The sequence below is a fragment of the Ambystoma mexicanum genome, chromosome 8, assembly GCF_040938575.1.
Source record: "Ambystoma mexicanum isolate Mex_15411 chromosome 8, UKY_AmexF1_1, whole genome shotgun sequence".
In the NCBI taxonomy this organism is placed as follows: Eukaryota; Metazoa; Chordata; class Amphibia; order Caudata; family Ambystomatidae; genus Ambystoma; species Ambystoma mexicanum.
In genome coordinates, this window is record NC_090929.1 from 333,942,063 (window position 1) to 333,966,197 (window position 24,135).

General features: G+C 48.8%; 1 protein-coding gene across 8 annotated transcripts in view; it reads left to right on the forward strand.

The window, feature by feature from the left end:
* The window catches only part of TRAF2 (TNF receptor associated factor 2), a 1,562,837-nt gene that overhangs the window by 901,947 nt on the left and 636,755 nt on the right, over positions 1-24,135 (forward strand). For all 8 annotated transcript variants that reach the window (XM_069609765.1, XM_069609762.1, XM_069609766.1 and 5 more), the window contains one exon: positions 23,130-23,228. In XM_069609765.1, coding sequence (XP_069465866.1) covers positions 23,130-23,228 — 99 coding nt within the window. The remainder of the gene's footprint in view (positions 1-23,129; positions 23,229-24,135) is intronic.

Below are 24,135 nucleotides of genomic sequence, written 5' to 3' on the forward strand. Positions count from 1 at the left end.
GTTGCAGAGCAGAGCACACCCGGAGCAAACCGGAGTTAACCGGACCCTAGGCGCCGGCGTTCACGCACCTGACGTGATTCTAAATAGTCACGCGAACTACAGGAAAGCAGGGACTTGTAGTTCACAGCGCACCGGTCTACCTAGCAACAACACAGTTGCTGGAACCAAACGGACGTGTGTCTAGAAGGTATTGTTTATGTGCAGGAGTTACACAATTCAAATTTAGCAGGCTTCTACAAACGGATGGTTAAATTAAAACAATTCAAACACTCCTTCTGTAAAAAAGTTAAAACAGACTAAAATCAAATGAACACACGACTGAAACTTAAAACAAACTGCTACCTAGAATATAATTTCTTTCTTTCTTTCTTAATATAAAAGGACTAAAGTTCTGGATGCCTATCTAACAGTGAAATCCAGGAGCCAGGTGCCACCTAGCTGGAACAGTGACCGCAAGTGAAGACACCTACCACCCAATCCTGTTTACTCAGTGGCGAGGTGGCTCTCTCCTTCGGCCCTACCCAACACCTGATTGGTCAGATAGGAACATAAAGGGGTTTGACCTAGCCTTGCCAGGGCACAGGCGCTGCATCCACAATGGCTAAGAACCTCAAAGCAACAAAGCAGACGGACATCTCCGCACTATTATCAACCCCAGCCACAAAAAAAAACAAAGAGGGGGGACCGCAGCGAGACTATGACCGCAGAAACACACACAGAGGCGGACCCCAGCCCCTTGACATAGGCGGTCCCGAAATCCGACTTGCAGGACCTGCTATCGGCCATTACTAAGGAATATCAGAAGGGCACAGAAGAGGTCATGAGCAAGATTACGACCCTGGACAAGCGGGAAATAGAAGGTAGGACAGCGGAGGTGGAAACCACCCTGTGTGAACAAAGTCACAAGATTGGTGAGGGCTCAGACAGAATCACAGCACTCGAAGCCATATGCGAGGCCCTCGAACTTAAGCAGGAAGACTCCGAAAACCGTTCTTGGTGCAATAACATCCGCCTAAGAGGGATCCCAATGAAAGTCTCGGACGCAGATCTGGAGCTCTGTGTCAGCAGCCTTTTCTGCTTTATTCTGACTCTACCAGATGAATCCCCGCTCGAGCTGGATAGAGTACACAGAACGAGATCTAGACCAAGCACATCCACCCCGCCTGACGTGTTGGCAAGAATACACTTTTACAAAGTGAAAGAGGAAATAATGTGGGAAGCCAGAAGCTCGCCACGCATACTCTTCAGGGATGCCTCTATCTCCCTATATCAGAATCTCGCAGCCACCACACTAATGAAAAGGAATGCTCTGAGACCCATCACAGATTGGCTTAGAGAAAGGAAGATTCCTTACCACTCGGGGGTCCCCATGGCCCTGACCTTTACCTGAGAAGGCAAGCCCGGCAAGCACTGCTTCGTCCGCACCTTAAAGGAAGCAGAGAAGCTTTTGAATCGTGAGACAGAGGAAGATGACCCTGATAAAAACTCGCCCTCCGGACAGGCCCCAGCAAAGGATCTCGCACACTCTTGGAACTTGATAGAAAGACGACGAAGGATCAGGGGCCCTCCACCCAAAAGCAAACGGAACAGCAAAGACTAAAAGAAATAGCACCCAATTTGCCTATGCTATCTACATTTGGGGTGGACCTTCAGCAAAAGAGCTGTCCCACGAGACATTGAGCGTGAAGTTGCAGCCAGTGATTTGCCTGTTAGTCGGTTGCGTTGGCCTGGCCAGATACCCCGTTGGTCGAAAGGCTGTTCCTGACAAACTGGTTTTATTTTGAGTGGGGAGAGATGGGCAGAGGGAGGGGGAGGAGTGAAGGGAATTTTAACAGGTGGCAAATCAATCAAGAATGGAGCCAATTCATCAGAGGATTACCGAAAAAGGCGATCAAAGGAATTCACAAGCATAATCGTCCCAGATGACGGACACCATTAAAAAACATACCATGATAACATGGAATGTACAGGGTCTGAACTCCCCAAGGAAACGAAAGTCAGTCGAACACAGGCTGGCTCATTTTACAGCAGATATTGTATGCCTCCAAGAAACGCATCTGGTGACGCCCGATGAGAGGCGGATTTTATGTTATGTTATCGGGACTTGTAGATTGCATGTTCGCCCAAGGCATCATGGCGCTGAAGCATACAGGAGATTTCAATAAAAAACACTATTGGAATAGTGTCGTTTTCAGTTTCTGCCGAAGGACGAGAAATCCTCTGTAAAGTGTGGGAGCTCATTCCAAGCTTTTGTGGCCACAACAGGGAAGGCACGCCCCCCTGAGCGGGCCAGCCTAAACCAAGGGACAGCTACCAGGAGGGCTGACTTGGAGCGGACAGCACGAGTGGCAAAATAGCTCTCAAATTTAGCTTGCAGGTACGCCACATGGAGCCAGTGCAAAGGGGCCATGTGTATTCCAAACGGAGGGCGGAGAATGGATCTAGCCGCTGCATTTTGGAGATGTTGTGGTCGGCTGATCAGGTAGAGAGGTTGCCCTAGATAAAGTGAATTTCAGTAATGTACTACACTCAGAACTAGGGCAGCTACCACTGGGGCTTGGCAGACAGTGAGAATGAAAGCAAGAACCTTCAGCAGGACCCGGATCAACTTTCAACAATACCCCACACGGTTCTTTGCCTCGTCCGGCCATAAGAAAAGGGGTGTAGCTATACTACTCCTACGTCCTGTCGCCTTTCCTCCATACTTATGGGACATCCCTCCGTCCTGTGGGACGGGACCGGAGCGCTTTGTAAAAGCATCCAAAAATTTCAAAACTTCGCCCATCAGTCCTTTTCTCTGCTCGTTAAGGACTGGACGTGCTTGCATCCTCGGAAGATCTTCTTCCCTTTTTTCCTTCTCTCTGGCTCTCGCTAGCAATCGTGTACTAGTCTGTCTATGTCGTTCAAACTAGACTTTCCAGATTGTTCGTGTCACCGATGCTTCGCGAGGGCGGATCCCCATCCTCTTTGTCTAGAGTGTTTGGGTCCGGATCACCGTTGGGACTCCTGTTTTTTATTGCGACTCCCTTTCGGTCCAGGCACTTCAAAGTCGGTTGTAGCGGTGGGAAGAGGTGGTTCGACGTACTCCTCCTTCGCATTTTCAGGCGTTTATCGACGAAAAGAAGAAAGGCCGGTAAGTTCTTTACTTTTCAGAGCACCGCGGCCGGGATATAGCTTTCCGGGCTCTTCCCGAGCCGGGAGGAGCATTGATCGCTCTGTCACCGGGGATTGCCCCGAGGTGCCTTCTGGGCCTAATAATTGTACCAGAGATTTCTCCAAGGGTCTCCGTAAGGGGCCTGTGGATATCAGAGCACGCTCCGAGGCCCCTCCTGTGGGGGCTGCCTGTAGACCCTGTTCTACTGAGTCGTGGGGTACCGGAGCTCGCTCTGAGGCCTTGTTATCGGCTTCCCTCAAAAGTACCGGGGTGTGCCTCGAGGCCTCGGCTGGGCTTGGTGTTACCGAACGGATGTTCGAGGCCCACGCTAGTAAGGCTGTTACCGGACCTGGGTCTGAGGTGATTCGTGCAGAGGCTAAAGCGACCAACATTTCTGAGAGGCCTGCCAAGGCCTTATCAGTGAAAGTTGTTCCTCACCGTTCCCGCTCTTGTGGCAACGCCAGAACTGTTGAGGGGGCAAGGAGTGAAAGTTCCTCCTTTACCGGCAGTGCCAAGATCCTTCCTGTGGAGGCTAGTTTGGCCACTGGTATGTCGCAGAAACATTCCAGGCCACATAGTACCAGCTCGGCCGAGGTTCCTTATGTAAAGACTAAAATTAAGACCCCTGACCCACCGACGGGGACCCCTGCCTCACTTCCACACATGCCACAGTTCCCCTCAGGTGATGGCAAAATGGCGGCCGTTCCCGCCACGACCACGGCGGCCATTTTGGGCGCTCACCCTACAACTACGCCATCGTACTCAGGTGTAGGAGTTGGTTCCGCGGGTGAACATAAAATTCCTTGTACGCATCCGTTTCATCCAGTTACCGATTGGAACGCCCGGATGCCCCTTCCGCACAATGTCTCGTTGCCTGTGGGTTCGGCACCTTTGATTTTTGTGGACACTTCGGGGGATGGGCCTGTGTGGCAACCCTCCCTTCTGTGTCCCTGAAATTATCCTACTCATGAGAGGCCTTCTCCGGCAGTTCTAAAACCGTCTCCGGCGGATGCCTTTTTCTGCAAATTTCAGACGCTCATGCGTACCGACCCCATGAGAGAGTATTTCAAGGGTCTTTTTAGGGAGATATGCCCGCTTGCACCTCCGGCTCCACCCGTTCCACCAGTGGTTCCGCCGGCACCGCCCTTGCCTACGGTGCCTCCACCAACCCTGCCGCCCTTGCCTACGGTGCCTCCACGGACCCTGCCGCCCTTGCCCCCATTGTCTCCCGTGGACAAGACGATGCCTGACATGGTTCAGCAGGACCCTGACCTGTCGGATGATGCGCAGGGCAAGCAGGACAGCGAAGACCAGCCCCGCTCTACTAGAGCTTTTCACGACCGGGTACTGGACATGATGTGCCTATTGGATGTTCCAGTGCCCGAGGCACCCGCTCCGCAGGAGGGTGTGCTTTCGGGGGCGTTCACCTTGTCTCCTTCAGAGCGTACCGGCCTGTTCTTGCAGAAGGACGTTTTGGCCGAGGTGCACAGGGTCTGGGAAAATCCACACTCTGGACTTTTCGTCAATAAGAAAATTGACGCACGTTACCGGCTGCATTTTTTGGAAGAGGTGGCCCTTTCATCTTGTCCGCCCCGCTCCTCCACAGTGATGGCCACGGCCACTTTGCAGTCCAGGCCTGCAGCGTCCTCTTCTACGATGGCGACTCAGGTTCTGGGGAAAGAAGACAAACTCCTGGACTCCCTTGGGAGGAAGATTTTCGCTAACTCTGCCTTGCAGCTCCAGCAGGCCAACGTGGAACAGGTGTTAGCGGGGACGAACATGAAGATGTGGAAAGGTCTGTCAGAGTTCAAGGAGTTCATTCCGGTCGAGAAGCTAGAGGACTTTAAGGTGGGTTTATCTGACGCCAGAGTCTTGGCCCAGGATCTGCTTGGGGCCACGGCTCATCACGTCGACAAGTTGGCTTGGGGCCTTATGCTGGGTGTTGACACCTCTCGACAGGCATGGTTGATTGCCACCAAGTTCTCGAAGGAGGTACAGGACAAGGTGTTGGACCTGCCGTATGACGGTAAGGAGCATTTTCATTCCACAACAGATGTGGAGCTCACCAAAACGAAGGACAGCACCCAGACAGGTAAGTCCTTGTCAGTCCTGGTTAAAACCGCTTTCAGGACCCAGAGACCGCTGTCGCAGAGCCGGCCCTCCTCTGGTTTCAGGGGCTTCCTAGACCGGAAATCCCGCAGAGTGGATACTCCTTCGGGCAATAACTGCCGGCAGCAACGGACTCGGTTTTTCTCCTGCTCCTCAGCCTCCTCCTCAGGTGGTAACACCACTGAAAAGCCTGCCCAATGAGGGATTTCCTCGCTCGCACGAGACCCCGGTGGGAGGACGCATTGCGTCGCATTGGGAGACGTGGGAGACCATCACTGAGGACAGGTGGGTCTTGTCAGTCACTCGGGCGGGCTTCCGCTTACCCCTACCCCACCCTTCAACCCTCCTTTGCAGCAGTTGGGATCTCCCTCCCTAAAAGCCGAGGTGCAGAAACTGCAGGACCTCAGAGCTTTGGAACCTGTTCCTCTTGACGAGCGAGGGGAGGGCTTCTACTCCCGGCTGTTTACGGTGCCCAAACCCAACCAGACTGGCCTGCACACCATCCTAGACCTTTCCCAGTTCAATCTTTTCCTACCCCAAGAGAAATTCAAGATGATCACGCCCGGCCAGATAGGTCTGCCCTGAAGATGGGCATATTGGCTCAGCGTGGTGGATCTTCAGGATGCCCACATGCATATCCTGATCTGGGGTCCACACAGGAGATATCTAAGTTTCTCTGTGGGAGAGGAGTATTTCCAGTTTCGAGTGCTTCCTTTTGGCCTAAGTTCGGCACCGCGTGTCTTTACGAAGATGATGTCGGTGATCGCGGCCTATTTTTGTCTGCAGGGTATCCATGTATATCTGTATTTGGACGACTGGCTCTTGCGCAGCCCTTGTCCGCTGAAAGCTGCCTGCAATCTTCAGTCTCTCCTCCAGCTCCTGTTCCACCTCGGGCTGTCGGTGAACTGGCGGAAATCTTGCATGATGGTCTCTCAGGACTTGATCTTCCTGGGTTTTCGCTGAAACACGATCGACTGCAGAGTGTACCTGACCGGGGACAGAATGGCGGATCTGTTGGCCACCTGTCAGATGTTTGGCAAGTCGGAGAGCATGTCGGCCTGGTGGTTCCAGAGGCTTCTGGGCCTCGTGGCCTTGTGCGTTTTGGCGCTTCCTATTGCTCGCCTCAAGATGAGGCAGACTCAGATGGCTCTTCAGAGTTCTTGGCTTCAGGCTGTGGATCCGGACTCCAAGTTGATAACGATTCTGGCTTCCATGAGAACGGACCTGGACTGGTGGTCGTCTCTCAGCAACCTGTCGGTGGGGTCGGGGTTTCAGGACCCAGCTCGGACGGTAACCGTCACGATGGACTCCTCCCTTCTGGGGTCGGGTGCGACGTTGGATCTTCTTCAGGTCTCGGATCTTTGATCGCCTCAGGACAAGCTCCTCCACATAAATCATCTGGAGCTCCTTGAGATCTTCCTAGCGCTCAAGGTGTTCAGACCGATCATAGCCAACAAGGTGGTCCGGATTCGCATGGACAATGCGGTGTCGATGTTTTACATCAACAAGCAAGGGGGCACCAAGTCTCCCCCGCTCGTGAACTGTCCATCCAGATTTAGGAGTGGGCTGTTCAGCATGGTGTTTGGCTACTTGCAATACACATTCCGGGCCAGCTGAATGTCATGGCAGATGCCCTCAGTCAGCGGACGATAGTCAGCTATGAGTGGGAACTGAAGGCGGAGGTCCTCTCATGGATTTTCCTGCGCTGGGGCACCCCGGAAGTGGACCTCTTCGCTATGGCGGCAAACAAGAAGCTTCCTCTGTATGCCTCCAGAAACGGACTGGGAGCCTCCTCTCTGGGGGATGCTCTCGAAATTCCATGGGACAACATGGGGGCTTATGCCTTCCCACTTCTGCCTCTAGTTCATCGGACGATTTGCAAATTTAAGAACTCGGTGAACTGTTCTCTTCTGCTCATTGCCCCGTGGTGGCCAGCCAGGTTTTGGTTCTCAGAACTTAAACACCTTTCAGTGTATCTGCCGATCGGGTTACCGGTGACCCCCGATCTTCTTCACCAGGGGGAACAACAACTGTGGCACCCCTCCCCACAATCACTCAGCTTGGCGGCGTGGTGCCTAAGTTCAGGTCTTTAGAACATCTTGGCCTGTCCGGGGATAACATGCGCATTATCCAGGCAGCCAGAAAACCTTCGTCTAGGTCCCAGTAAAAAAGCAAATGGCTTAGGTTCTGTCATTGGTGTTTAGACAAGCAGATGGACCCAAGGCAGGCTACAATTGACACAGTACTGTCCTTTGTATCCCACCTAGCAGAGTCGGGAGTTCACGCCTACCTCTCTACGGACCAGTGTTCTTACTCTCTGTCTAATCCAGTGGTTAAGAGACATTTTGCGGGCTTGACGCGCCTTTATCCTCCGATTCGCAGTAGACACCCGGCGTGGGATCTAAATGTGGTCCTGACGGCGGCGTGCCATAAACCAATGGCCACGGTGGCCCTCAAGCACCTCTCATGGAAGGTGTCCTTTTTGGTGGGCGTCACTTCGGCAAGGCGCGTGCGTGAACTCCAAGCTTTGTCGGTGGAACATCCCTTCTTGGCTTTTCACAAGGCTAAGGTGGTCCTATGGACAAACCTCGCTTTTTTGCCAAAGGTGGTTTCTGAGTTCCATCTAAACCAGTCTATTTCCTTGTCAGTCTTTTTCTCGAACCCCGCTTCAGAGGCGGACAGGGTTCTACACTGTCTGGATGTTAGAAGGGGTCTTAAGTTCTATCTTGACAGAACTTCCGAACTTAGGAGCTCTTCTCAACTGTTCGTCACCTTTGGTAATCCGCAAGATAAGCAGGCCTCTAAGGCGACCATCTCCCGATGGATCGCGGCCTGCATTACGGAGTCTTACACCATTCAAGGGCTGAAGCCTCCTAAAGGTATTCATGCACACCTGGTACGGGACAAGGCAGCCGCAGTTGTCTTTCAGAAATATGTCTCCTGGGAGACCATCGCAAAGGCAGCTACTTGGGCCTCCCCATTGGCTTTTTGTAAACATTATTGTCTAGACCTGAGTTCAAGAGCTGATGCCCAGTTTGGTCAGGCTGTGCTGAAGAACCTGTTTCAGTAAGGGTTTTTTTCCATCCACCCATTGTTCCTGTAAGGAGTGCTTGGGAATCCCCCATAAGTATGGAGGAAAGGGGACGGGACGTAGGAGTATACCAGGTTACTCACCGTAGTGACCACCTTACTCCTAGTCCATAGTGCGCTTTCCTCCATACGCCCGCCCGCCGTCTCCTCTAATAAGATTCCTCTGTTATTGCTAAAAGGTCTCTGACCTGGCGATAGAAAAGGATTGATGGGCGATGCGAGGAAGGACTAAAACATTTTTTTTTTTTACATTTTTGGATGCTTTTACAAAGCTCTCCGGTCCAGTCCCACAGGATGGAGGGATGTCCCATAAGTATGGAGGAAAGGGTACTATGGACTAGGAGTAAGGTGGTCAATACGGTGAGTAACCTGGTTATAATCAGCCACGAGATCTCCCTAACACAGATCACAATCAAGCGAGATCCGGTAGGGCGATATCTCACGCTCAAGGGGCTCTTGGTCGAACTTCCGGTTACCATAACAGCGATATACTGCCCAAACAACGCTCAAGATAGTTTCCTCCGCAATATCCTCCCAACGATCACCACCTTCACAGAGGGCCGCCTGCTGACTGGAGGGGAGTTTAACCTGACCCCGGACCCCTAACATCAATAAAACAGCCGCCCCACCCCAGGGAGGAGTTTGCCTGAGCTCTGGGGATGGCAGAATTCCTAAGGGAAACTGGAACCATAGAAGCATGGAGGCTAGCTAACAATGGGTCCTGAAACAACACGTTTTATTCGCACATCCACAAGGGATTTTCGAGAATGGACTTACTCCTCACGTCCAGCACTCTCTACCCTTGCATTGAAGACATACAAATTGGCCACACAGTAATATCGGAGCACGCCCCAGTAATTGCCCGCTTGCGAGTTGGGGCCTACTGGGACCCTCACAAAGATCCTGGAAACTACAAGACTATATTCCGACAGACACAGCGCGTCCAGCCGCAAGCTTCTTGACTCCCTCGCAAATTATTTTATGGATAACACTGCAAAGGGCACCTCTGAAGCTATGGTCTGGAATGCAATGAAGCCAGTGATTAGAAGGGTGGCTATCAACTGCACAGTGGTACACAAACGACAACACCAACGCCAGCTCTCCAAGTTGCAGGAGGAGGTGGCGGAGCTAAAGGCAAGCTTCAAAAAACACCAAACTACGAAAGCGGGTAGAGAGCTTAAAAAGGCAAAGGCAGCCCTTAAAATGCTCCTTGCAGATCAGTCGGCCCGTGCCCTAGCATAAACGAAACAGTATTATCATCTAAACAGCAATAAGACTAACCGACTGCTGGTGCACAGACTCAAGAAGTTGCATGCCCGGAACAATTTTCTCACCCTGCAAGACCTGAACGGCAAGCTCTGCTGCGCGGAAGCAGAGAAATTGGAGATCATCACAGAACATCACAGGGGCATAATGTCTGGCGCCCCCACAAACAAGGTGGCGCAAATCGAATACTTACACTCCATCCAAAAGGACCTCCCACACCCCCAACTGGACACTCTGGAGCTCCCTATCACCACGGAGGAAGTGACCGATACAATTCGGTCACTGAAAAATACGGCCCTGACAGCCCCATTCTATAAAAAATTAGCTCACATACTGGCTCCTCACCTGGCGTCTCTATACAATACCCTCCTCTCTACAGGCAGCATCACCCCTTCAATGGAGGAATCCCTAACGGTACTGATCCTAAAGCCCGGGAAAAATCCAGAACATTGTTCCTTGTACAGACCCATCACACAAATGAATAACGATGCCAAGATACTCTCCAAGACAGTAGCACACAGACTAGCGAAAATTCTCCCAGAGCTGATCCATCCAGACCAAACGGGATTCATCCAAGGCCGTAACACGCTGGAAAACACTAGGCGCACCCTAAGTGTCATGGAGTCTGTGAACAGGATGGGAGAGCAAATGGCAGTCCATTCACTTGATGCGCATACAGCGTTCGACATGCTGGACTGGGGGTAGATAGAGGGAGCCTTACAACACTTCGGCTTCGTCCTGAATTTTCAGAAATGGACGTTGGCTAACTACCAACACCCCATCACTTCACTCAGAATAAACGGCAGCAAATCACCCAGAATCCCGATAACCAGAGGCACTCGACAGGGATGCCTGTTGTCTCCGCTCGTATTTGCGCTCTCCATGGAGCCATTTGCCTGCAGGATCCGCCTGAACCCTCGGATAAACAGACTGGATGTAAAAGGGGAAGTCTACAAAACAGCCCTGTATGCGGACAATGTCCTTCTGACCCTCACCCAGCCCAAAGCCTCGCTGGGCGCCCTCTGCGGAGAACTGGACAGCTTTGGAATGGCATCAGGGTTCAGTGTCAACCTTGCAAAATCGATAGCCCTACGTGTTAACACTCCTGGAGACCTCGTGGATACTCTAGCAACCAGATATCCCATCCCGTGGGCGAAGTCCCACATTAGCTACCTGGGAGTCCAGATTCCAAGCAGAAAGGAGAGTGTGTACAAAATAAACTTCCTGCCACTGTTTAAAGAGCTGCAGCCGGACCTGGCACGCTGCCAAGAGGTGTCATGGATGGGGAGAATCACAGCAGGAAAAATGAACTTGGTACCGAGACTGCTATACCACTGTCCAGCCCTACCGATCCCCGTCCCCAAAAACGACCTGCAGAAACTACAAGTGAACATCCTGAAATTCGTCTTGGAGGGTTGGGGTCTAGCCACAAATAGCTAAGAGATTAATGCTCCGAGGCACAGGGGCGGGAGGGGTCTGGGGGTTCTTCCGGTGTTACTCATAAGGCAAAATGGCTATACACTTTATATTTCAGAACTTACAATAATGCACAGAAGAGAAACTTCACAAGAGAAACCTCACAGTCACAATAAGCAGTCAGCAGAATAAGCTTTCACTGACCTGGTTTACCGAAGTGGGAACAGTGAAATGAAAGCTCACCTAGTACCCTCTTGCTATGCCTATGGAACAGGCACCGCGGGAAGGTGCCAGGGAAACTCTTGCTGGGGAAAAACCCTGTGATGGTGGCGTGTGTTGGGATCAGGTTCTGTGGGATGTTTCCGCATCTGAGGAGTGTTGCCAGGAAAGCTCCGGTGCACTTGGAACATACGGTTCTATCGTAACGTGAGCTGTATAGAAAAAGAGGTAGCAATTAGTGCGGGATGTGGGCAATTAGTGCGGGATGTGGGAAGTATATAACACCTTCCGAAGAGTTGTGTACCTTTTTGAACGCTGTAAGGAGCCTTTGAAAGAGGACAAGGGCAGCACCTCAGTCGGAATGGTAACATAAGAAGCTATGGTAAGGAATGACAGTGGTTTAGATAAGAACAGGAGGCAGTATGAAATAGAGGAAGTCGTTGCCCTATCCTGAAACCTACTGGACTTGAATACAATTGGGAATTAAATGACCGTCGTGGTTTCCTTGCTGAAACCGCTGAGGTGTTGTGAAACGTAGTCCTATGCGTTTCACGGGAGATCCAAGTGGGTGTTTAGAAAGTAAGCATTAATTCCTGAGAACAGGGGAGAAAGGACAGATGATGTTTAGATGGGATACCTACTTTTGAAAAGGACCCGGGGGAACTCTGCGGTACAGAAGATATATAAGTGTCGGATAGTGATGCGGTAGTCAAACTAGAGCCTCTAAGCATAAGAAAAAGAGTAAGATTCAGAAAAGAAAATAGATACTTGTAAATGTCAATCTATTTTATAGAAAGAGCCGAATTTACGAAGCGTGGCTGCCGATAGCATTAGCTACGCACTGCTGAGTTGAATCCAGGGAAAGAAATACCCCTTCCGGGTTCGGAGGAGGAGCTCCTCTGCTCCTGTCGGAACGAATGGAACGTTGCACAGTGTATCAGGCGCCATCTTGGGAGAGGCGGTATGAACTCCAGAAAGATGACGCCAGTGCTGGCATAATGACCGATACTGTCTAGCCGCACAGCTCTCGCCGGCCTTTACATGGAAACTAAGCCATAACAGGCCCTGCTGATTAAAGCTTGAGGAAGGCTGGTGCCACGGTCTGCTAGAATCACTCCCACACATCATCGGGTCCAGTGACCCTCCTGACGCCGGACCCCTAACCTCGACCAGGAATACGGTGAAGAGCTGGAGAAAGGCAGCTCGATGATGGAACTGCAGGAGTACAGTGGGCCCTCTGTCCCCAATCTGGGAAAACCCGACTTCACTCCGGGTATTACACCGAACCACTTCGACAAATGGAAGGCGGTTGGTCTGAAGCACATAGACCTTTTTGCGGACGGCACCCCGCTTACGTTCGAAGCATGCAAAGTGAAATTCCAAGTGCCAGAAACTGAAAGATTCCGCTACACGCAGCTCAGGTGTTATAGAACCTATGGATTCCTTGGTCTGATGACTGAAGGCAGGACAATGGACGGGATCTCACAGCAGCAGTATCGAGGGAGGACCTGTAGCACGCCTTTCAGCAACTTTTTGGTTCACTCTACAGTTTTTGTGCCTTTTCTGCAGCACCAACAAAGGCCACGGATCGCCCGGTCAATCTTCATTTCCTGCAGTCCCACACTCTGGTGAGGGGGTCTTGGAAAGTTGGATATGATCTATGGAGTATCCTTATGGGTTCAGCACATTTGGACGGATTCGGCCTTTCCACTGCGATGCACTCGAAATGGGCAGCAGGTCTCCTGGTATTGGGGTTTCACAGCTCTGGAAACTCCTAGGATCTCATCAGATGGCTTGTTTCAAAGTTCGTTTTGGGACTAGTTGTTCCCATCAGTCAAAGTGAAGGAGTCGTCCTAGTCAGAGCTCCTCTGTCGCACAGAAAACATGGTCAGAACAGCAGTGGTCACTTCACGGTGTTGCAAAGGGTCTGCAGGCGTCTCTGGTCATCTTCTTCTTCAGTTACTTCAGCTCCCAGTGGTCGACTCTATTTTCATTCCAGAAGCCTCACCTTTTATTCAGTTCCAACAAACACTCCTCTGCAATCTCTCTCAGCATTTTACAGAAAGGGGCATGTGGCTGTCGAATCAGGACAGCCAGACCCCCTGTAGGAGCTGAACCTATTCAGGCACTCTGGCAGACAAAGGACGGGGGGTGGAAAACTGCTCCCCCCCCCCCTTCCTGCCTGCACAGACACTCTGGAACCTAGGCAGGGATACCCAAGGGTTCCTGCCAAAGGCAAAACACACTCACTGACCTCCCCCTGCCAGAATGTTAGAAGAGCTAACAAAGAACAACCATAATAGTAATGGTGAAAAAAGAAGGGAGGCCAAAAGTTGGTACTTCGGTGACCCTATTGTGCACTACCGAGACTATGGACATAGCCTACGGTATAAGAAATGCACAGTAGCTGGTAGAACATGTCCACTGCCACCAGCCATAACTAGGTGATTGTCTATATGACTAAAACGTCAGAGGAGCAGAGAGAAGGGGGATACTAGGTATCCCTTTGGCACTCCACTGAAGGTGATGTGTGCCAACCTCTCGGGCTATAGAGTTTTGGGAGAGATACTAAGTATCTCTCTATCCTTACGAACTGTAGTTACTTGAGGATATAGAAAAATAATCTTAAAGGAGGACCCTAAGGGTCCCCAGCAACACTTCCAATAAGGAGTTGTATGCTGCAGTATTAAAATACAGGTGCCTTTAAGAGCTATGGAGTAGACAGACTCCATAGCACAGGTAGAATACCAAGACTAGAGTTCCAAAAGACAGAGCCCACAAGAATAAATGAGTCGACAAAGGCTCCAGTGATTCAGGATTTAAAGAAAAAGGTCCAGAAGTCCAGCAAAAAATGCTGGGGGTCTCACTAGGAAAGGGGATGAAGCATAACAATCATAAATCTCCCCAACACCCGCCTCTGACTGTCTTGCGTGTAATCCAATGCCTTATCTGAATGTACTGGAACCCTTCTCACCCTGCCACCTGGAATTTTTCTTTATAGTCTCCAAACAGAGGGTTCCCTCTCGGTAGAAATCTGCTAATGTAAAGGTGTATTTTTTGCGAGAGCTATCATTTTGGAAGATCGGCATGCTTCGGTTCCTTCGAGAAAACTGACATCTTTATCAGCATCTTCGACTCCAAGATCGGGGTTTAAAAAATGCCACAACTGCGGGTAAAGATGTCCCTTACGGACCCCCATCGGGTGTGTCTGTGGTGTTTGGGATCCGGTCATAAGAAATTGGAGTGTGGATCCTGCCTTTCAATGACAGGGAAAGCCCTGAAAGAACGTAAAGGTAAGTTAGCTGCAGGTAGGACACATAAATCCCCTTCAATGACTCTGTTGGAAAAGCAATCCTCTGAGGAGTCTAGAGGCGACTGTCATCGTCGGAAGTTAAAAGATCTCGATCTAGGAGTGGATCTCACCAGTCATCTTCGTCTTCACGACAAATTAAGAAAATGCATCACAGGTCGCCGTCCTCTTCGAGTTCCTCCCCGGAACAGGGAAGTTTCTCGACGAAATCGGCTTCACTGGCTGAATGGGAGAGATTCAGCCAAAAAATGCTCCCAAGTATTCGAGAACGCAGCCCAACCCCTTTGAAACTGAAGAGTAGGAGCCACGCCCCTGTTGAGGGAAAACCTGACAAGGCAAAGGACAAACCCTGTGTGCCCTCGAGCCCAGGTGTCCATGATAAAACTCCTTGAGAACATTCGAAGGTCCGTTTGAGTCGAGAACCGGCTCCGTCAAAGCCCAAATGTTCGACACCTTCAACAATGAAGTGTTGGTCGTCCCTACCATGTACATCTTCAACGCCATTGTCCTAGAGGACGTCGACGGTGCGAAAACATTGACGCCATTGTCGAAAAGAAATGCTGAAATTGTCAAAGGAGATTGAGAAAAATAAAGAATCCTTCAACCCACTACCAAGACAGGACTTTTTCAAGTCACTTCCGTCAATTTATTAGAAGCATGAGCCATCAGATGATGATCAACCTTTTGGCTTGGAGTATGGAACACAATGTATTCCAGTGGCTCTAATATCAGAAGAGTTACCAATGAAGGATCTGCATGAGACATTACAGACCGCAAGTGGGATAGACGCTTCCCCAAAGATTGTATTTGGCAGAGCGGAGGGGTCATATGGACAATTAATGGCTAAAGTCATTGAATCGGGAAGGCCTGTACCACCTTATGAGCAGGGTGACCTGATAGACATTTTGGACAAGGGACCCCAAGAGGATCTTATTCTTCCCTTACATATAAAGGTGGGTCAGTGCAAATTCGGATACGCCAGAATTAATTCCAGAGGTAAATAAAACATTGACAATACAGGACCTCCTATTCGCAATCCTTCTTATCGATCAAAACATCCAACTCCAGAAAGCCTGGTGGCACAGACTGCTACATCAACTTCAAAACAAACTGCCTACCCATTGATTCCCCCCAGACAAGGACAACAAATGTTATGATGCCTTGGCAAGAAAAGTCTTCTCGGCTGGGAGTATGGCCTTTAAGTCGGCAAACACCACATGCGCACTTACTACGTTCACATTTACCCTATGGGACTGTATAGCGATGGTGGCTGATCTTATTCCCGAAGGGGAAGAAAGAGACAGATTTTTTAACATTATTAAAGATAGGAAGGAGGCTACGTGCGAGTCCCTTCAAACTGGTCTCGACTCTGCAGACATTATCAGCAGAGCAATGGCAGTTAGCACGGTTATAGGCAGATTTGCGTGGTTAAGAAAGTCTGGGTTTGCTTCGGATGTGCAATCAAGAATTCTTAACATGCCCTTTGACAGCACACACTTATTTAGCTGCAAGGCTGACGAGAGCCTAGAGAAGCTGCAGACCACTAAAGCGGCAGCCAAATCCCTGGGTGATGCAATCGGACAACTGCAAACTCGTCCCAGTGGAACATCTTGGTGGTGCAGGTCCTTTTTGTTTTTATTTCTCAGCTTGAAGAGCGAGAGGACTGGGGAGTCAGAGGTAATAGAAGATTCCCCCGTGGTGGAAGGTGGAGAGGTGCTAAGACCGCCCAGGCAACGGCTGCTTTATCCTCAGCATCAGCCACCTCAAAACCTCTCTGAGGCCTTAGTCCACAAAACCCCGGTGGGAGGCAGACTCTCACAGCCTCTGCAAGAATGGCGGCGTATTACTTCAGATGCATGGGCATTGGAAACAGTAGCCTGGGGTTACTGCCTTCCATTTCTAATAAGGTCTCAGGATCATCCACCGGGGGGCAACTCTTTCAAAATTCCAGATCTGCTACTTGTGCAGGAACTTTTGGCCCTGCTGGAGAATGGTGCTATAGAACCAGTAGCTGTAGTGCCGAGGAACAAGGGTTGGTACTCCCCTTACTTCCTAATCCCCAAGAAGGACAGAGGATTGAGACCATTCTTGTAATGAAAAAGTTCCTCTGGAAGGACAAGGTCAATGGTTACCCTTTCTCAGATTCTTCAGTCCCTCCAGCTCCAGGATCGGATGGTGTCATTGGACCTTTCAGGATGCTTACTTTCATGTGCCTATCCATCACAAGCACAGGAAGTACCTGAGATTCGCCGTTGGCAGTTCTCATTATCAATTTTGAGTTCTGCCATTCTGGCTGTCCTCCGCCCCAAGGGTTTTCACCATGCTGATGGCGGTGGTGGCAGCGAGTCTCAGGAGAGGGGGATTCACATCTACCCATACCTGGACAATTGGTTGGCCAGGGCACGTTTATCCAAATATCTCGGCGTAACCTGCCACTCCCTTCATGGACTGGGCTTCTCTCACAATTACAAAAAGTCCCACATGATACCATCTCAAAGACTCCAGTTCTGAAGCGGTCCTGGATGTATCCCTGGGACAAGACTTGCCACCAGAGGTGGGGACTGAACACATTCTGCAAATGGTAACCAAATTCCAGAATGCCTAGTATCTTCCAGCTTTTGACTTTTGAAGTTGCTCGGCCTCATGACATCCTGCATTTTCATGGTGCCAGAGGGCTTGCCTGAGAATGAGATCCCTTCAATGGTCTCTCGGGACACAGTGGTCTGAATTCTCAGGCAGGATGCCATATTTACTTCAGGTTCCGAGCAGGTTCGCACAGGATCTTCTGTGGTGGGCCTGCGAGGAGAACATTCTGAAGGGAGAACCTTTTTGGCAACCATGGCCGGAGATAACGGTAGTAACGGATGCCTCATTCATGGAGTAGGGAGCACACGCCAACTATCGCCAATCAGCGGTCGTTGGTCTCCATCGGAGTCCAAACTACACATCAACCTTTTGCAATCAGACTGACGCTGAAGGCCTTTCTGCCCTATGTACGGGGAAGGGATGTCCTGATAATGACAGACAACACGTTGGCCATGTACTTCCACAACAAGAGAGGAAGTGTAGGGTCACTAGCACTGTGCGGAGAGGCAGTGTAGCTCTGGGCAATTCAAGAAGGAATCTCCCTAGCAGCAGTTCACCTAGCCCGGTATGAGAACAACAACGGTGGACGCTATGAGAAGGCAGAACACGGGTTCCGATGAGTGGGAACTAGCTCAGGAAGTCCTTCAACAGATCTTCACCCTTTGGGGAACCCTTAAAGTGGATCTGTTTGTGACCATTGTCAATCGGAAGTGCAAATTGTTCTGCTCCAGGTAATTCCCCCCAACAGGAGCTCTAGGAGAACTGTTCATAGTGGACTGGGAGTATCCACTTTTGTATGCATTTCCTCCAGTCCTCGTCATTCCTCAAGTCATCAGGAGGTTGAGAAGGTTTGGGAAACCCATGATCCTTATTGCCCCGGATTGGGCCAGGAGGACGTGATACCCGGACCTTCTGGACATATCCATTTGCCCTCCAATACGTCTTCCACAAAGCGAGGACTTAATCTCGTCAGAGGAGGGTCGGGTTCTTCGTCTAGAGGTCAAGACACTCGGCCTTCACGCATGGTTTCTGAGAGGCCGAGGTACAAGGATTGGGATCCCCCGATGACGTAATGGAGAATTTGCTTTCGGCCAGAAGGCTATCAACAAAATCCTTATACTGATGATGTTGGAACAAGTTCTGCAGCTGGTGTAGGGAGAAAGATGTGGATCCTTTCCAATGCGATACACCTACGGTGTTATTGTTTCTGCTGCATTTGGCAAATCTGGAGCTCCAGATTGGAACAGTCAAGGGTTATCTAGCAGCGCTTTCCATATTAAAGCCACCTCGTAGGAGGCATCCTACTTCAAAATACCCTTAATAACTTGATTTCTTAAATGACTCACAAATGTTCCTGTAGCATATTTGCTAGGCCATAAAGACCGCATATGGAAACTAAGGCACAATAACCATATACTATGACACTCCAGGCGCGAGGTTCGTTTTCCAAACAAGTCTGGTTTTATTCAAAGTTTCTCAGTCGGCCGGCTGGGTCTCAATGCCTCACGACGTGTGTTCCCAAACACTGTGAGATGCGAGAGAGAGAACAGCGCTTAAGCAGCAATATATATACATTATACAGTATCTTTTGTTAAGCCACTTCGACCCGCCCTCATACATGTCATACAGGCTAGGGTTCAGTGATTGACAATTATGACACGTTATGACAAGTCTTTATTCAGTCTAAACATAGTTATTCTAGCAAAGGCAGCAGAGACAGCTTTCTGTTATGGGGAACATGGAGCTCTGGCTCGGTAAGGATATCTTGTTTTTAGCAGAGAAACATTCCATACTACATTATCTGTATGTTACGGCTCATGAGCTAAGGGTCAGATAGTTCTGAAGCAGACAATACCCTTCTCCGCGAAGGAGCACCGCTAGGAGAATATAATTCATGTTTAACTGCCTTTTACAACAGTGCTTGCAAGACAAACCGGCACCTGGACTATCGATTAGATGCGGCTTCTGCTCGACTTCAAGGACTTAGTGAGAGAGAAAAACAATGGATTTCTGCACAGTTCGACATTTCATAGCATTTCATAGTTCAGCCGTGGCCTCGCACTGTGTGTGAATCTAAAGCATAGAATATATTTGCAAAGCGTTTAACTGAAAAGAAAAAACAAAATGGCTGACATTACACAAAATGGACGCCCTTTGGTTACACTGATGATTCTTTGATTGCGATGTTTGTCACATGATGCGATTCGCTTCTGGCCAATATACTATACATATCAATCGACTATGGGATTACTTTTCTGGTCCAACACCTTCCCAAATCCCAATTTGGGACCTTAATTTGGTTTTGAAGTTTTTGACGTGTGCGACTTTCAACCCACTGCATTCTTGCCCTTTATGGATGCTAATTTACAAAACTATTTTGTTAGTAGCAGTAACATCAGCACACAGGGTGAGTGAGCTGCATGCCTTATCCTCTAAACCTCAGTTTACCACATTTTAAAAGGATAAGGTTGCCCTTAAGGTCAACCTTTTTTTTCTACCCAAGTTTGTATTGGATTTCAATTTAGCACAGAAAATTGTGCTTCCAGCCTTCTATCCTCCACCTAATCCTGGCAATGAAGAGGAAAGATTTCATAGACTCGATCCAAGCAGAGCTCTATACTCTTATATTTCAAGAAAGGCAAAGTTGCGACAGCATGTCCAACGTTTCATTGGTTATAGAAGACACAAACTAGGCCTGTCAGTTACCAAACAAACTCTATCCAGATGGATCATATTGGCCATTTCGGAGTGCCAAAGGGTTTGAGAGCTCATTCCACTATGGGTATAGCAACTTCCTCTGCACTTCAGAGGGGAGTTCCGATAAAAGGTATCTGCGAGGCAGCTACCTAGTCCATCATCCACACGTTTACAAAACATTATTGTTTAGACACCTCTAACAACGAGTGAAGATTTGAGAAGGCAGTTCTCTGCTCCGTTCTTGGCAAACATTAACTCTCAAATTCTTACTCCCTCCTCCAATAGAACTTAATACTGCTTTGGGACTCTACCATAAGATGAGGAATACGTGGGAGGACACAATCCATTCGAAGAACAAGTTTCTTACCCCTGGTAACGTTATTTCGACTGGATGTTCCTCCCACATATTCCTCATCGCCCTCCCAACCTACCCCACTGTAGAATTTCCAAGCTTTAGACTTTACGCTCTTTTAAGGTCTGATAATTAAAGGCACTTGTCAATGGCAGTAATTCCGCATATGGGTGGCGAAAAAACAGAACTGAATCCAATGAGGGCTGCGCGCGTTATATGTACTTGACGATGACGTCAACCGAGATGAAAGTCCTTGAGGGACATCGGTCGCCCGTCTCGACGCACAGCGCACTCTGCCAAGAAGAACATTTTTTCTGAAGCAGCTGAAGCTGGAAACGAAGATATCATAAGATGAGGAATACATGGGAGGAACATCCAGTCGAAAGAATGTTACCAGTGGTAAGTAACTTGTTCATCTCGCCCAAATGAGGATGTGTCCTCCTAGTTGGTCTCTTCCTCGTCCTAGTGTTGAGATGGTGTTTCTGGGGGACATTTTGGAGGGAAGAAAAGGAAAGGGCTGACAGTAGCATACAAAGGCTTGAGGGGGTAGAAGATTCATTCTGAAAAGGGAATGGGGGATACCAGGTGTCACCTAAGGACGTCCTCTTCCCCACTTCCCAAGTTCCCTCCATCCAGGTGATCCTCGCTTGCATATCCACCCCTAGGCTTGGGATCCAAAAGCAATGGCCTTTCTGTGGCCACCTGACAGGTGGAAAATAAGTGAGGACGCCCTCAGGTTCCTCACATTAACTATATCCTCCCACCATTCTACCTCATAGTTTGGTATTGAAAGCATTTGGGGTCTTCCTGCTGGTTCATGTTAATTTTTAAGAAAATCTGTAAAGAACAAAACTAGTATAGAAATGATACTTTACTTTTTTATGTTTGGCTTTCAATACTTTGAACTGAATGAGCTCTGAGCAGTGAGAATCTGCATCAGATTTTCACCACCCTACTACAATTCAGAAAAGAACTGAAGAGCCACCTCTTCAAGGAGCCTCTCCTCCTTAACACCTAGGCAGCCTCTCCACCTGCCCGACCTAACAATTACCGACCCATCACAACGGTCCCATTTCTTCTGAAAATCTTAGATAAAGCGGCACATATGCAGATACAGTCCCACCTGGAAAACAACTCTGTCCTAGGTAAAAGGCAGTCCGGATTTCGCAAAGGTCATGGCACTGAAACCGCTCTACTAGATCTGAAGAAACAAATTACCCTAATACTAAACAAAGGCAAACCGGCCCTTCTGCTCCTCCTAGACCTCTCGGCAGCATTTGATTTAGTCGATCATGCCATCCTCACGAACCATCTCACCCAGGCCGCACATTTCTCCAAACAAGCCACAAACTGGATCACCTCGTTCCTCGAAGGAAGAGTAATGAAAGTGTTCTCCAATATAGCTAATGCAGAGCCTACCACCATCAGGTATGGAGTCCCTTAGGGCTCATGCACGGCACCTACCCTTTATAACCTGTTTACCAAACCTCTCTTTGATAAACTGGATGCACTTGGGATCACATACACCAACTAAGCCAACGATACCCAAGTACTCCTCCCGCTCACAGGACTCTACCATTAGGACACAGCCACCCTCCAGAACATATACGCCACCATCCAAGCTTGGATGGCCACAAACGGCCTATGTCTTAACGGAGACAAGACCGAAATTCTCATCCTTGGTCAAAAATCCACCCTCACAAACCTCGACCCACTCTACACCAACTTCTCCATAGACAATTGCATCATCCCAGTTCTACCTTCTGTAAAAACACTAGGAGTCCACATTGACGCCTCACTCTCCATGGACAAACAAGTCAACTCCATTGTTTCTGCCTCCGCTTGAGCACTATGCTCATTAATGCCATCAAACCTTTCCTAACCAAAGATAATTGCCTTTCTATTGCCAGAGCCACCATTGGAGCCAAACTAGATTATTGTAATGCGCTACTGGCTGGCACCTCCAACTCCAATCTCAATAAACTCCAAACAACACAGAATAATGCTCTAAGAGCAGCTCTCAATATACCAAAAAGTGACCACATTGCACAAGCCAGAAAGGCAGCACACTGGATACCTGTCACAGATCGCATTACATTCAAAATACTTACCACTGCGCACAAATGTATCAACCTATCTGCACCCTCATACCTGTCTGACACACTAGTCAGATCTCTCTCCTCCAGACCAACTAGGCAATGCCACTCCAACCAGCTTAGGGTCCCACGCATCAAACGAGCTAGAGCAGGTGGAATAAGTTTCCCTTACATTGCCCCTAAGCTATGGAACGCTCTACCCAGCACGCTCAGAGCAGAAACCTCTCTCACTGCCTTCCGAAAACAGCTGAAAACCACCTTGTTTAACTAATTCCTCTTCCTCCATTTCGTTACGCTCTCATCATCCTCTCCTCTCCTGTAGCTACTTCTCTTCTCTTGCAACTAAGTAATGATTTCAATGTATGCACAACTAGCCATGTTTCATAGCTTCAATCTTCTCCTGCAACTAAGTAATGACTTCAATGTATGTACAACAAATCATATCTGTAACAAGCGCCACGATGCCCCCTGGGCTGCATGTGCGCTAAACAAATGCGAATAAATAAATAAAATGAATAAATAGGCCATCACATCGTCCTTCATGCCACCTAACTCGCTAGACACTACCCACCCTTCTCCTCCCCACAATCATGTACTGCTGTACCCCTCCTCTGTGCCCTCTCTGTATGCTACCCCCGCTGTATATCTGTTCTGTTGTTACATCTGAAAAATCCTCCGTTCTGTATCCGTACTGTTGTATACCTCTATAATTCTGCGGTAAGTTGGATGTTCTGCATTTGAGTTGTGACATTAGATGCCCGATTTCTCCCTAAATGCAAGATAGAAATATAAGTTGTCTTTGAACAAAGGAGTAATTTGGTGCTTTTCTTGAAGGCTTTTCCAGACAATGCGGCTCGCCGAGAGGTTGAAAGTCTCCCAGCTATTTGTCCCAATGATGGCTGCCTCTGGAAGGGCACCATTAAAGAATATGAGGTCAGTAAAATGAATGTGTCACACTGCTGTTCTTTCTTTTTGCTTCTCAGTATTTCATGCATCTTCACCATTGCTTTTGGGTGCTATAATCAATTGACATATTCATTCATGCTTGTGAACGTTCTAAAACGGTTGCTCATGTTCAAATTGCCACTACTGTTCCTAAATTTGCATATTTCCTCTGCTGATGGACATATACTACTAAACAACATATCTGTACACCAAATTACTCCACCTCCTAAAGCAGCGTTATGGTTAAAGTGCCCTACTAACAACCTATGAAATTCACTAACAAAAAACATTGTTAAAGGGACGTTATGGTTAAGTTGCGCCATTAAAAACCTTTCCCCTTTACTGGAAAAAATCTATCCTAAAGCACCGTTATGGTTAAAGTGCCCTACTAAAAACCTAAGAATTCACTTAACAAAAAACATTGTTAAAGGAACATTATGGTTAAGTTGCACTACTAAAAAACCTATGAAATTCAATGTAAAAACGTTGTTAGAGGGACGTTATGGTCACAGGTAAAACCGAAAGCCCCCAGAAATTTGCCAGTTATGGTAAGGTACGCAACCATAACTCACGCTACCACTGTGGACTGCAAGGACTAACACCCATAACCTCAAAGATTAGCAGTGCAACTTAACCATAAGGTTCATTCAAAACATTTTTTTATTAGTGAATAAATATATATACACCGCGAAACGCGTAAACTTTGTCAAGTTTGGCCCGTACACTGTGGGAGAACCACAATGTGTGTGGTGTTTTATTATCAGCTGTGGGCTGCACAGTATTATGGAATAAAAAGAATTTACTGCAAACATTTGGCTTCCTGAGGAATTTTTTGCCGGACGGGGGAGTGACTCTCGATGACTGCGTAAGAAAACAGTCCGACTGAAATATATAT